The 16,220-nt window shown below is 36.8% G+C and overlaps 1 protein-coding gene across 1 annotated transcript in view; it reads left to right on the top strand.

The window, feature by feature from the left end:
- znf292a (zinc finger protein 292a) overlaps positions 1 to 16,002 on the top strand; it is a 30,327-nt gene extending 14,325 nt beyond the window's left edge. The window contains exons 7-8 of the mRNA XM_067456003.1: positions 8,966 to 9,104; positions 9,190 to 16,002. Coding sequence (XP_067312104.1) covers positions 8,966 to 9,104; positions 9,190 to 15,405 — 6,355 coding nt within the window. The 3' untranslated portion in view covers positions 15,406 to 16,002. The remainder of the gene's footprint in view (positions 1 to 8,965; positions 9,105 to 9,189) is intronic.
- The last annotated feature ends 218 nt before the right edge of the window (positions 16,003 to 16,220 follow it).

The following is a 16,220-nucleotide window of genomic DNA, read 5'->3' as shown; positions in this document are numbered from 1 at the left end:
AAATATTTTTTTACTAACAAAAATATTTGTCTGCGCTGAAGCTGAAGAGAATAAACAACCAAAAACTGAAGCGCTTAGAAGGTTAATTGACAACTAAACTCATCATACATGAGAACAATTATATTTATACAAAATATAATACAATATATATAAAATATAATATTACAACTTATATTTGCACAAAATCAGGGACAGGTGAACTAAGTAGTCAAAAGGCCTATAACTCTTGTCTTCCCCTGTTTGAGAGTGCACACTGAAACTGAAGATTGTCACCAGTACAATGAAGCACTGCAGGTTATGTAATCTATGAAATGCATGCTATATGAGATTAATCAGATGTTTATAGTACATAAAACTTAATTTTATGACATATGCCTATAATGACCCGAATGCACAAGCAAACTTTACTGTGCTGATCAGAATGCATTCTTCCCACAACAGCCCGCTGAAACCCAACTAAACCCAGAGAATTCACAATGTTTTATTACAAACATTTTCTCATTACAGTGTTATAAATTTAACAGTCCCAACAGTTATTAACGATATGCATTTCTATTTAAGATGAATCAGATATACACAGAATAAATATAATATTAAAACTTACAATGGCACAAAAATCTGTGAATGCACAAGCAAACTTAACTGTGCTTGTCATGAAGGTGTAACTCCATGGACACAAACTCATCTACGGCACGATGACTCCGATCTTTCAAATATTCATACTCTTGTGTAATCCACACGCCATCCTAAACAAACTTGTCTCCTGTGTGTTACCCAAAATTTTCGAATATTCCGATCTATTATGATTTCTGACCTGTAAGGTTGCCAGAATAATAATCATACACGGTGTGTTAATAGGCCAGAAGAGAACTGGCACCCCAACTGAGTCTGGTTTCTCCCTAGGTTTATTTTTCTCCATCATGCCCTGATGAAGTTTTGGTTCCTTGCCACTGTCGCCTTTGGCTTGGCTTGCTCAGTTGGGGACAATAAACCTAAAATTATGATCTAAGTTATTCAACTAAATATACAAATAAAATTAATTAATTAGGTCTTAACCTAAATTTCAACTATATTACCGATCTGCCCACATTGACACTATATTATAATTGAAATTAGCTGGATAACAGCTGTGGCTGTACAGCCGAATCAAATCACTGTGAAGCTGCTTTGAAACAATTGTATTTGTAAAAAGTGCTATATAAATAAAGGTGATTTGATTTGATTTTACCTTATGATATAGTGACCCATACAATGTGCCAAACATAATGTGTCACATGAAGAGACAGCATATGACAGTAGCTGTCATATAACAGCTGAGAAGATTTGGGTCTGTAGTGAGTGACAAGGTCCACCTCACACAAACTTCATTCTCACATTCTCTATCTTTACTACTACAACACACACACACACACACACACACACACATAGGGCTGGACGATATGGCCAAAATTCATATCACAATATTTTTCTTAATTTCGGTCGATACGATATAATTCCGATATCGATATGAACTATATAAAAGCTTTAGAAAAAACTACTAAGAACTGCCACAAAGGATGTCTGTACCTACAAACTTCTGAAAAATGTATTTGCCAAGTCTATGAATAGTCCTCCTATAAAACTATATAATATTTTAGAAATAAAACCAGTACAAATAAATTTATGTTCACCTTTTATTTGTATTTAGCCTTTATATGAAAAAGAAATGTGAAATCAACATCAAATAAACATAAGACTCTCACTTTATTAATATTAATATCTTTAAGTTTAAACTATAACATAGGCTGATTATATTATTCTTAATATAGATTAAACAAAAGTGCTTCAGCCAGGATTCAGCCTGACTCAGAATATTCTAGCGGATGGATCTGCTTCACAGCGTACAGTGTTCCTATGCCGCAGACGCAGTTTATTGAGCATTTTCTTTTAAGTTTTAAATTTCAGTGAAGAACAATTCATAGCGCTCTATTTTCCATTTATGCAAAACTATAGCATATATTTAATGCTGCATTTATTTAATTAAAAATGCAGTAAAAAACGTAATACAGTGAAATATTATTCTGATCTACATCATCTGTTCACTACGTGAATATATAGTAAAGTGTTATTTATTTCTGTGATCAAAGCTGAATTTATCATCATTACTCCAGTCTTCAGTGTCACTTATCATTCTCATATTAGGATTTGATGCTCAACAAACATTTATGATTATTATCAGTGTTGAAAACAGTTTTGTTGCCCATGATCCTTCATTGCTTTCATATATTGTCGCAATCGTCTGACTGTCGTCGTCACCTTTCAGCTCATAACGATTGTTTTCCTTCAGCTGCAGCTCAAGCGTGACAGTAGTTCTACGAATCCGCTTTTGGACTTTCTGTGAGAGCCTCCTCATATTTAGATACGAATAAAATGACAGGCCATGCATAGATTATTTTTTGTCTCTGAAATTAAATCTTGATGTATTCACGTTGGTTTCTATGTATACACTTGCCCGTGACCTCAAGAAGCGCGCAATCAACCGAGGTTAGAACAAGCGGTCTTTAGCGTCCCTGTTAACTTGCCCGCCCTCGCTCCAGGTAACGCCGTTTCGAATCCCACTCGGAGCGGGTCGAATAGGACCGGTGAGACCCAGTAAAAGTGCGGGGGATGAAAATACACTATTAAAAGTGCGGGGGACACTCCGAACCACTTCCACCCCACTGAATTAACGTTAGTCTTTCTTCTCTTATTAACTATTTCTTTCTCCTTACTTGTGGAAGTTCGTTCAGTCACATTTGTGTTGCGGTCAGGGAAACTCTTTTTGTAGCTAAACTTGCCGCGTTGGCTCTATCAGCCTACTACTGCTGAGCACTGACTGCGTTTCTGTGGTGTACATCATCGCGCAAGTAGCCAATCATGTTCTGCTCTTTCTGACGGCTGCACCCTGAACGTCAGTCAGTGAGGAATGCTGTAGTGTTTATCGAAATATCGGAAATGTGTTTAAAAATCATATCACCGTTATTGAAAAAAATTATATCGCGATATATATATTGATATTGAATTATTGTCCAGCCCTACACACACAGAGCCTACTCTGCGTCATTTCACATCAAGGTATGCACAAGTCACAAAAATAAAATCAATCTATCCTTGTGGAAAGGTTGCTTGGTAGCTAAAAGAAAGGCTAGCAAGTCCTATATTTCTGTAATTAAAACAGCACAAACACAAATATGGTGAATGAATAGATTGCTAGTTTATTTTGAGTAGACAGCTAGCAGTTCTCTTGGGAGTTTGCTGACAATCCTGTGTCTGAAGTAAAATGCTCAAAATATCTCCAGAGAAACATCACATGGTCAACCTAGTCTTGGTTATTTAATTTTGATTTATTCTTATTTTCTGTACCTTGTCATTCAAGGCCAGGGTACTTTTTTTTACATTTCTGGAACTTTTGCACAATTCCACATCCTGCGCAACTACGGGATCTCCAGGACCATTCATTATTTATCCGTCACCATCTAGGCTGAACAAGAATATGGCCTGTCCCAATTGATCTCCGCCAAGAGAAAATAGACATGCCGTTTAAAAAATCTTTAATTTATTGTCAGAAATATGTTTTCAAAAGCATCACTTTCATCAAATTTTATGTGGCACAATTTCCAGTAGACATCAGGACACAAAGGATCAGGCGTTTGTGCTGGGGCTGAACCCTGGAGAGCCCCTTCCCAATTTAACCACTGATTCTAATCATATTTGAAGCAATTCAAACCCATCATGGTGGACAGCGCAGCTGAAGTGTCTCAGCATTATTTATTGGCATGAATATATCTGTACAATTTTATTATTGGATAGATAACGATAACATAAAAAATAATTTATCGGCCAATAACAATATGTTTCCAATATATTATGCATTCCAAACACTATTGTCACCTAGCAGAATATAAACCATACTTTCAAACAACCTTTCATAGGACCTCTACTAAGTTAAACATCACAAATATAACTCTTACAGGTGCTTGTGAAGGCATGTCTCAACTGGTAAAAGTTAGGCTAATTTCAATTAAAAAAAATCCAAAATTTTAGGATTACCTTAAGCTTTGTTACTATGTGTCATGAGTAGGCATGTGCTGGAATCAGTTTTTCTTGTTGCGATTAATTGCTGAAGCTTTTATAACGGTATACGGTATTATCACAATACTGAAATAAATTACAATTATACAATTATATTTCATTTAATAATAGTAAATTATTAATTCTTTATATCGCCTGTTTAAAAAGGAAGATGTAATTTTAAAAATGTGCAAATGAGCGGAAATAAGTTAATACAATGCTGCAAATGTAACTTGTGTAACATTAAATACTGCCGTAATAAAGGTTTATTTCTAATGTTTACATTTCTATCCTTTTTTTTCACATCTTATGAGCGGTGATTAAATCTTATACTTGTAAATACTTTGCAACATTTCAGTAATAAACGTGAAGGCTAGATCTTTAAAATGCATCCAAATTACAGGGAAATGCAACAATACGGTGTTCAATACGCACAACCTCACTAGAAACAATTACCGTCCAATTAGGGCTATAGTATAACAGGTTTAAGAACTCTTTTTGTAATAACAAAAATAACTCTGAATGTTTAAATACAAAAATCCAATGCACCAAAAATATATAAAAGTAAAATTTTCAAACAGATTAAAGTGCAAAAGAATTAGGCTATAAAGAACAACAGGTAACACATTACAATAAGTTCTCATTATTTAATGCATTAAAAGGTTAGTTCACCCAAAAATGAAATTTATGTCATTAATGACTCACCCTAATGTCGTTCCACACCCGTAAGATATTTTATCCGAGATCGTATGCAAGTGTATGCACAGCTATACTGTCCATGTCCAGAAAGGTAATAAAAACATCAAAGTAGTCCATATGTGTCCATATCAGTTATTTAGAATCTTTTGAAGCATCAAAAATACCAAAAACTACAACTTTATTCAGCATTGTCTTCTCTTCCGGGTTTGTTTTCAATCCTCAAAAGATTCGGATCGCCAATGTCACGTGATTTCAGCAGTATGGCAGTTTGACACGCGATTCGAATCATGAAGCAATATGCTGATTCATAACCGTTCAAATCTTTGAGGGTCAAATAATAACTATTTGTTGTGGAAAAATATGGGGAGAAATGTGGCCACACAATCAAAGGAAAAAAACACCACGAACCTTAAGAGACATCTAATGTTTTTATTTATTTTATTTAAATGTATGTGTGTGTACTTCTAACATGTTTGGTTGGTAAAATAAATATGTTGTAAATTCAAATCAGACCATCTTCTGTGTCTGGAATGGATGTATTCTTGAGCCTATAAAGGTATCAAAAAAAAGATAACCTTGTTTGAATTGTTTGGATAAAAAAAAGATTTTCATTTTGTCTATACTACTAGGTACTTATACTATATTGACTGGCTTAAACAGAATTGCATTACTAAAAAGAGACTAAAATAAAATTTTCATTGACTAGACTAAAATGTCATCAGTTTTTGTCGACTAAAACATGACTAGACTAAAAGGAGTATGAACGTGACTAAAACTAATAAAAAATTAAAACAGGCTGCCAGTTCAGTTGTTCAGTTCAGTGCTGTTCCTATTATTGTAAAAAAAAAAAAAAAAAAAAAAAAACAGAAATAACACAATAAATAAATATCAATTATATATATATATATATATATATATATATATATATATATATATCGGTTATCAGAACATAAACATGCAGATAATCGATATCTGTATCGGTTATTAAAAAAAAAACAATATCGGTTGATCACTAATCATTACACTTTACAAGAGTTAGAAAAACAGAACAGATTTAGATAAATATGCCATAATAATCTTGTCTGGCTATCACCAGACCAAGCTCAATTTAAGGTTGAACATAGGTCTGGGGATACTGCTATGTATTTTCTACTGCACAAGAGGCATGATAAACAAGCATTTTTTAAATGACTGTATGCAATTGGAGAGTCCTTCAACCAATCAGACCACAAGAGGCGTGATCAACGGGCAACAACCATTGTCTCTAATTATAAACTTAGTCTTTCTGAACGAGTGCATGATAATGCTCTATGGTATTGAAGTGCCAATTGTTGCTTGTCAATGTTCTGATGGTACACTTTTGGCACAATAATAGTAGTCAATGAATAAACTGGGATAAAAGAATGTATTTTAACATGAAAAATCGTACATGCTTCACCTTTATTTTTTAATTACTGTGCACAATGGCTTCATAAATAATGTAAAAATAATTGTGTTTTGCCTGCTGCAATTCACAAAACGCTATTTCAGCTTTGCATTCAGTTCCGTTTCCATTGTGTGAGGGGTTTTATATATATATACAATTGAGTGCGTGCATAAGTATTAGGCAAGTCAATAATCTGATCATATATTTTTTTCCAATCATTGAATGAAACAGTGATTAACGCTGCTGCAATGGTGCATTTGGACTGTATCAGTGTCTATTTCTTGTGCACAACATGGATAAGCCACAACAGGTAAACATATCAGCTGGGTTGACAATATGGACACTAGTGTGATTTTATTTGATCTTCATATTGATAATTCTTAAATCCCAAGATCAATATTTTTGTTTAAGCTGTTTTCATTAAGTGCGTGAACAACTTTAAGCTTTCAATTTTAATTTGCATTTGAATAAATATATTAAAAAATATAGTGAATGTTTAATATGGTGTATATTACACATTCACTATATGTTTGCTTAACCTGTTAGCTGCCTAATGTGCAACTTAAATGTTTGTATATAACACGGTTTTTATTTGAGTGTTTGATAATTAAATTAGATTAAGTAATTTATAAATAAATAACCTTTATTTTCATTTTAAATTTTTTAGCTAATGGAAACTAATTTAGGTTTTGGTGTTTTATTTCGATGCATCATAGTGGTTTGTATTTGTGACTTTCCCATAAAGATGTGCAAAACCAGGCCAATTGAATATATAACTTACACTAAAAAGTCAACAATTATGAAATAGCCATGAGAAGGATGCAACACTACATAATTTACACATGTTTTCTACATACAAAACACTACTTAGTTAAGGCATGACCATCGGACAATTAAATGCTCGCTGGGTCAGCAGGGTTGCTAAGATGGTAAAAATGAAAAGACACATTAACTGCAAAATGCTTTAAGAATTAAGGTAAATAATTAAGTGCAAAACCACCAAAATGCCAAAACCTTACCAGTATCACTATTTTCCAGAACTGTAACCCTTCTGATACCTATCGACTTGAATGCATAATAATTATGCACGCACCTGCAGCATTACCTGACACTCGACAAGAAGTGTTTTGCATTCACTGGCACAGAAGAAAACCACTGATCATCATTGTTTATTACTGTCTGGATGACTGTGTATACTCTTGCAAATGTCTCGTTATAATCAACAAGGCATAGACACAGTGGCCCTCATTTATCAAAAGTGCGTACACCAAATTTCCAGCGTACACCTTGCGTACACCCAAACCCACGTTGACTTTGAGATTTATCAATATGGACGTTGGCGTACGGCACGCTCAAATCCTACGCCAGCTCAGGAGGTGGTGTACGCACGTTTGAGTTAGTGGGGAAATGCGCAGAAAAGCAATTCCTAACACCACAAAACGCACTGACAAGATATGCTATATGACCCACTGTTAAAAACCACACCAACAACATTCAGTGTTTATTTTTGTGCAACATGAACGTCAATGTTTAATTTGTGTAACTTTACCAAAGCGTTTGATTTGTAGGCATATGTATTCCTCCAGTCGCGAGCCTGTGCGCTTTATCTGACGTTTCAGCCCCGCCTGGCCCGGCAGCTGCGCACGGACTGGGACTAAAATAATTCAGACTGACAAAATAATAAAAATGACCTTCTTCTTTTAAATAATATTAAAATCAATAATAACGACATTCTTCTTCTAAATAACAAGCGTCGTTAAGAATAAGAATAATAAGAATAAGAATCATACTAATTGTCATGTAATTATTAATGTGAATGAATGGTACTCCACATCACATCATCATCACTATTGTACACCCCAATACATGTGCCGTGATACGAAATTAAATGCTAATTGTTTCAAAACGTACTGTAAAATAATGCATTGTGATGGTAATTTATCATCGAACAGCTATTTAAACTGCTGGAGTGCGCTTCTCAACCCCCACACTATTAACAGTACTCGTTATTTGGGTCCATATTTTGTTTTTGTAGGTGCCTTTATTCCCACTCTTTAAACTCTCAAATAAAACAATTTTCGGGTTTTTTTTTTTTTCACTTCCCTGGTGATGGTCTCGATGGGCTAGTCTCAATCATCTCACTAGTTCACTAGTCAGAGCACTGATCCGGGAGTCAACCCATTGACTTATGCCCTAATCCGTGCCCTGACTAGTGGACTAGTGAGATGACTGAGACGCGCCCGATCTCCACGTCGGAGAAGTTTCGCTTCTTTGCCGTCTTCTGTTTGTCCATGGCGTAAAATGCGGGCGTGGGGGAGGCGGAGACTTGAATATATAGGGGTGTGTTATTCTAATGACGATCGTTTTCAGCCGCCGCATTTATCAAGGGCAGGTATTGCGTACACCTGGATTGCAGAGGTACGCACAGCTTCATAAATCAGGCGGTGAGAGGAGTGTAAGCATAATCTTACACCAACATATACACCCGTTTCTACGCAAGATTGATAAATGAGGGCCATTGTGAATTAAAGATTTATAAAAGGCCGTTGTAGACTGCTTTATTGATTATAACAGAAGTTTTCATGAGTGTGCATAAAAATTATGAAATAATGAATTGTGTAATAATTATTAAACAAATGAAATAATTGTGATTATCATTGTACTCACCATACTGCCCTACTTTGCATTTTTAAGACACGTTAATCATTAAATATGTTTTAGTGATTACATATATCGTACTTTGTTCTACAGGGAGCTGACACTGTTTTGGAGTAAACTTCTAATACGGCTCGAATCAAAACAGGCCTTTTTGGAGCAATGCAGACTGTTAGCATGCCTCTCTGTGAGTGTGTACCATATTCTGCTCCTCATCAAAGTCATTCAGGCTGAGGTTAGAAGAGTTTTTGTTTTTATATCAATCTTTAACAAAAAAACAAGGCAATGGCACTGACAATTACTTTTTTTTTCTTTCTCAGATTGAGAAAAATGGACTTTCAGTGTGCATCGAGATGTGCGTTCAAGCACTAAAAATGGGAGTTCATGATAACGAGGGCTGTAATATCACTATCTGCAAAACAATCTCTTGTTTGCTGCCTTTAGACTTGGAAGTAAAACGGGCTTGTCAACTCACTGAATTCCTGATAAATCCATCATTGGACTCTTACTATGCTGTTGAGACTCTCTTTAATGAGCCTGACCAAAAGCTTGAGCAAGAGGATCCACCAATTCTGAACTCACTACGCTGTGACCTGTTGTTGGCCTTAAAGACGAAGTGGCCTTTTGATCCGGAGTTCTGGGACTGGAAAACCCTAAAACGTCAATGCCTTGCTTTGATGGGTCAAGAAGCAACCGCTATATTGTCTACTGACAAATGTACTGACAGTGAAGACAATGAAGCCCATGACCATGATGAAAAATATTTTCAACATCTACATTTTACCAATAGTACTACTTACGAACTGAGTGAAGTTGAAACAGAAAGAAAGAAGAAAAGGGAAATGAAGAAGATGAGAGAGATGGGATTTGTTTCTGCTCGATTTCGCAATTGGCAAGCTTATATGCAGTATTGTGTTTTGTGTGATAAAGAGTTCCTTGGACACAGAATTGTGAAGCATGCATTGAAGCATGTTCAAGATGGGATTTTCCGTTGCCCAATATGTGCTAAAACGTTTGAAACTAGGGTAGTTCTAGAGCCTCATGTGGCATCACATGTGAAACAGTCATGTAAAGAACGCCTTGCTGCTATGGGTGTGAGCAAGAAACGTACCAGTTTTGACACCAAGTTAACAGCACCCAGCAGTACCTTGACAAAAGAAGAGCACAACAGCAAAACTGCTGTGACAGCTAGCCAAGGGACAATCTGCAATAACAGTTTACATGCTTCAAAAGAAAGTCCCAGCAAAAATGTGAAAAGTAAAATTAAATTGTCATCCCCCAAACAGGGCAACCCTATTCGTGATGTTAGCAACGCTGAATATTGTTCATGCCCTGTTACAAGTTGTCAAAAAGTTTTCAAGTACTTCAGGAATTTGGTTGCTCATGTTAAAGCCCACAAAAATGAGCAGGAAGCAATACAGTTCCTAGAAATACAAAGCCAGAAGGCTGTGTGCCAGTATTGTCACCGTCAGTTTGTAAATGTGACCCATCTTAATGATCACTTACAGATGCATTGTGGCGAGAAGCCGTATTTTTGCATTCAGCTTGGATGTAATTGCAGCTTTTCCTCTCATGCCGAGCTTCTGATACACAGAAAAGTACATGCTGAATTTCAGGCACAGTGTGCATATCCAAACTGTGAGAGAATATTCAATGAGACTTATTTGCTGTATGATCATGAAGCACAACACTACATGACGTTCCCCTGCAAAAGTCATAACTGTGACAAGGTGTTTTACACCTTGTCTGACCTAGATCTGCATCAGAAAGGACATGTAAAGAAGAAGGGGCACTCTGCTGTTGATGGGGACTCACCATCTCAACTTGAAGTACTAACTCCGACTTTTCCTGCCTTAGAGCTGCCTCCAAGCCAAATTAAAGAGGTTTCTCAAGAGTTTACCCCATTAGAAAGGAAATGTACCATTGAAAGCATAGCAGACATTACTCTAGACTCCAGAGAACAGCCTGAGCATCTTGTATCATGCACAGCTCAGTTGACAGTAAGCAAAAATGATCCCCAAACTAATGCTGTTCAGCCTGATGGATCGGAGACACCTCATTGTCTTGAGAATACGAAGCAATTACATTTTGAATCTTGCTATGTAAAACTGAAGCCTATTCCCGTCAAGTGCAATGATCCAATATATATAGATGCTCTAAGGAATGCTGACAGTGAAACTCAAACACTCTTGAAAGATAAGAAATTGTTTTCTTTCAAATTAAATCAGCTCAAGCCTGCTACATTGAGTCAACTTAAGCCTTCTACATTGATTCAGCATAAGCCTTCCACGTTGAGTCAGCTTAAGCCTTCCACATTGAGTCAGCTTAAGCCTTCCACGTTGAGTCAGCTTAATCCTTCCACGTTGAGTCAGCTTAAGCCTTCCACGTTGAGTCAGCATAAGCCTTCCATGTTGAGTCAGCATAAGCCTTCCACGTTGAGTCAGCATAAGCCTTCCACGTTGAAGTCATCTCTCTCTGTGACAAAAGCCGACAGAGAAGAAGGTCTGACTCATGTGTGTCCATTTGAAACCTGCACACGGAAATACAGCACCTCAAAAAGTTTGTCGAGACATGTCAAAAATGTTCATTCTGAGGCTTTTGAGGAGTGGAAGTTGTCTAAGAAGTACAAAAGGATTGCAGAAATTGCTGCAAAAAAGTCATCATCTGAGAGCACAACCACTAGTTCTCAGAAGGTGAAATGGACAAGCCGTTCCAGACAAACTGAACATACTACATTTCTTGACTCTGTGATTGAAAGACCTTCCTCTGTTTTCTCCAATCATGATAGTATGCCGTCCATAAGTGCCAAGTTTTGCCCTCAGATTGAAAACACTCAAAGTGCAGCATCACCAAACCAGACAGATCTGATGCAATTACCAGTAACTCAGACATGGACAACACCTTCAGTGGAGAATTTGGATTCAGATTTTTCTGTACATCCCTACCGCTCAACAATTTTATCTGACAACCAGCTCACAAACCCATCATACCAATCTGACACAGTCTTAGATTATGCTTCTGCCTCATCTTATGATGACATCATCCCCCTTTCTGGGAATGTCCACACACCCTCAAGTGTGATGAACGAAGCCTCAAAATATGTGTCAAGTTCTCTTAGAGTACTACATGCCCTTAACAGTGAACAGACTTGTGACTTGTCACACGTTGAGTCGAGCGTTAATCCTGGATTCAGTCAGATTGGACAAAATCATCCCAGTGATATTTCCATCAGCACTTTGTCCGGGCAGAATGGCAGCCTATATTTTTCAACTTTTGCTTCAGAGGTAGATCCTATTTCAGTGGTGCCATTGGGAAATTCAAACAAAGAAATCAGCACTGCTAGTACTGATGTATTACCTTCATCAGATATCAAACCTATGTTGAATCTTTTAACCCCTCATTTTAAGGAATCATCAGAAGATTTCTTTAGTGCTGTCTCCCTGACGGGTGAGAAAAGTCCAGATGATTTTTGTAATCATGAATTGTCACAGGAAGGAACAGAAGGAATCCCTTCAGATGATCAGAATATTTCAGGTTCTGGTGAAACAAGGAAATCCAAAAAAATTAAATCATCTAAGAGAGCAAAATGGCCTGCCATTATACAGGATGGGAAAGTAATTTGTTGCAGGTGCTACAGAGAGTTTTCAAGCACAAAGTCACTTGGAGGTCATTTATCAAAACGTTCCCAGTGCAAACCTGTAGATGAAATCGACCTTACTGCTGACTTACCAGCATCATTTCTTGATTTTCTGAATGATCCTGATATTTCAGCGGCACAAATGCCTCTCCCCATGAATGACATACTTGAGCACACTCACAAACCCTGCATCTATGCACCATCAGAATCAAATACCTTTAACAGTAACACTTTAACAAGCCTGCATAGTGGCACAGATAACATCCCAAACATTAATATATCCTCTCAAGTCCCCTCTGAAATGGCTAGAAATGACAGTTTCTTCCATCCACCTGAATCAAACACTGTCATAGAAATCAAACCTGAAGCTAAAATCATCCCTTCAAATACTGGTGAAGATGGCAAAATCGTGGAAATTGAAAGGGCATTACAACGTCTTGATTTGGTTGATATAATCAGTCGAGACAATTGTGAGATCAAATCTGAGAACACTAACCTGCATGATCAAAGCTCTAAAGCTGTGACTAGAGATGATCAGTCTCACACAATTGAAGTTCCTGTACAAAACGAGCAGAAAAGTGTTTTAAAGCCCTTTAGATGCTCTGAAGAAGGCTGTGTTTATGGAGCAATGACAAAAGAAGCTTTATTTAAACATTTTAGCCGTCTACATGATTACAGTGAGGACAGGATAAATGAAATTAAGAAAAACCCTGACAAATTAGCACCATACAAATGTCATTTATGTTCAAAGGCATTTACCAGAACCACAGGCCTTAAAATCCACTACAAAAATGTTCACCATTTTTCAAAAGAAGAAATGTCTCACTTGAAAATCGGTCTTGGTTATAGAAAGATCAAAAAATCTACATCAAAGTCAGAAAATGTGCATTCTAGCCTCATCACCGACCAGAGAAATGACTCCCTATTAAAGCAGGTTCAACACCAAATCAGTCCAAATTTGACGGTTGCATCTGTTGATTCAAATGTTGAAGGAAAAGGCAACATTGTTACCAAAAGAAAAAAGAAACGCCCAACGAAAAAGTCCCTTAAAGATTCCTGCACTGAGACTTGTGAAAGCAGAATTGTGGAAGCATCAATGGAAAAAGTAAATCTTGAAGGACTTTCAGCTACATGTGTAACACCGCAGAAAGACCCCTCTCTGATTTCAGAGAATCATGTCAGTGAATTAAATGAATCAGGGATATTTGCGATGCAAGAGCTGAGTGGTGGAAGTCCCCATCTCCTTGACACAGTGAATGCTCCAGATGAAAGGACAGAAAATGCAACTCCACAATCTAACAGACAAATTGAAATGAATTCAGATGTGATGGTTGATATTCAAGAGAACACTACAATGCCAATTGGCACCATTGATTCTGGAGATTCAAGTGATGCGCAATGTATGTACCGGCCATATCGATGCGTGCATGAAGGATGTGTGGCTGCCTTTTCAATCCAACAAAATCTTATCCTCCATTATAGGGCTATGCATCAGTCAGAACGTAATGAAAAAAACAGTGCTAAAGAACCTGATGGACTTGTCCAAGTGCATGAATACAGATGCCAAGTCAAACAATGCTCAAAAGTAGTGTCGAAAGTTACCAGTTTATTGAAACACTATCTTTTGCTCCACAGATGCACATTGGAAAAGGCAAGTGCATTGTTATCCGGTGTTGAGGTAGGCACATTTCAGTGTGACCAGTCAAAATGTTCTGCTCACTTTACATGTCATTTAAAATACATTGATCACATCAAAAATGATCACAAAGCAATAAAGGTTTCAGCAGATGGGGACTTTGAGAGTGTGGACCTCACATTCAGATGTCAGTTTGAAGGTTGTGATAGGGTCTATACAACCAAGTCAAACCTTCTTCGACATCTTATGAAGAAACATGATGCTACTTTTGAAACTATGAAAGAGAAACAAAAAAATGGAATTGGGAATGATGTTCAGGCAAAGAAGTTAAGTGCAAGTTCTAACAATGGAAAAGAGAATATTGCAAATAACAATATTAAAACGAAGAGGAAGAATTCAAAAAAGAGAGAGGACAAGGCCCAAAACCTTCGGATGACTTTAGAAAAGCCTGCACTTAAGTCTAGTGATGAAGCATCTGCCATCTGCAATCAAAGACTTCCTCTACAGTACCCATGTATGATTAAGAGTTGTGATTCAGTAATGAGTGATGAGCTGAGTATATTGAAACATTACACCACTCATGGCCTCACAGAACAATACATTGAGGATCAAAAAAGCCAGTTCATATTTTGCATGAAAAGCAGTGAGATGCCCAAAGCAGATAGTACCTCAAAAAATGAGATTGAGCAAACAGTTGTTGATGAAGTTCAAACAGAAAATTTAAACGTTAGTCCTCAAGATTTAGGCCCAGATCCTGCAGCTGAGGTTCTTTTGAATGAAAGTTTCACTGCCACAACCATGCCGGAAATCAAACGGAAAAGAGGTCGTCCACGAAAGTCAGAATGTAGAAACAAAATCTGTGTAGAAAGAAAGCAAAGTCTTCGTAACTGCAATGGGGAGCATGTTAAATGTATGCTGAAAGTCTCAGGATCCATTTTGAACTCATCTAGCTCTCAAGGGAACCAAGTAGAGAAAGACGTTGCACTAGAACTTTATAAGCCTTCAGAGTTTGAGACATCTGTCCTGAAGTTCAGTGAAGACACTCAGTCCAATCCATCAAAACGACAGCGAACACTTCAGCCAATCATTCAAGAGAGAGATCAAGTCCAATGCATTAATTTCAGAAATCCACTAAAGATAGAGACTGTGAAGAATGTTAAAATTGTTATGTATGAAAACCTATCCACTTGTTCCGAACTTCTAATGAAGCAACTTCAAGATATGCAGCCCATGGTCATCCTGGAAAAGGGGCTGCATAGTTGATGGTCAGATTAGAGACACATAAAATCAAGGCCTTGCTCTCAGGACCACATACTGTCACATGCTGCTGACAGGTACATCCAGCTACACTCCCTTGCATTTATAGTAGTTACAACACCTTGTTTGTTAATGGATTTTGATTAGTGCTTTAGAAGAAAAACTTTTGTACAATATTTAACATTTTGATGTACCATTATGGTTGTGTTAAAAAAACCATTTTGTATTTCTGAAATTCTCGGATGAATATTAGATGAAAACATTTTTTAAAATGTACAATTTTGTGTAGGATGAAAAAAGTTATGATATATCCCTGTGGGATTTGTAATCTTTTTTTGTTGTTGTTGTTTTTGAAAGTATTTATTTTTAACTTAACAGTAGTGTCAATGTACTTGTCTTCCACCTAACATTCAATTTAAGTGAACTGAATGCTCAGTGTAAATTGTGGCATCCACATGACTGCTTTGTGTCAGATTGTGGTGTTTGCAATTCTGAGGTTGTTTTATCCAGAAATCAAGAATGAGGTGAAATGTTCAATATAGCACAGAATTGAATGACAAAGTACAAAATAAGGAGAAAAAAATAAAGATGTTAAAAAATCTATGTGTGAAGTATTTTTGTGTAAGGGTATGCACTCTAAGCATGGGCATGTAGTGACAAGACTGAAAAATCAAATTTAGTAGTTAATAGTAGGTAGTTATGCATATAACCCCGGTTCATGGAATTAAGTCATGTGAATGCAGTACTGTGAGGCAGTACTTCTGAGGCACATCAGGACTGATCCTGAAGTTTGAACCTCTTCTACCCAGAGGAAAGAAAAA

The sequence above is a fragment of the Pseudorasbora parva genome, chromosome 10 (genome assembly GCF_024679245.1).
Source record: "Pseudorasbora parva isolate DD20220531a chromosome 10, ASM2467924v1, whole genome shotgun sequence".
NCBI lineage: Eukaryota > Metazoa > Chordata > Actinopteri > Cypriniformes > Gobionidae > Pseudorasbora > Pseudorasbora parva.
Note: the sequence above shows the minus strand (reverse complement) of the source record. Positions and strands in the feature narration are given on the sequence as shown.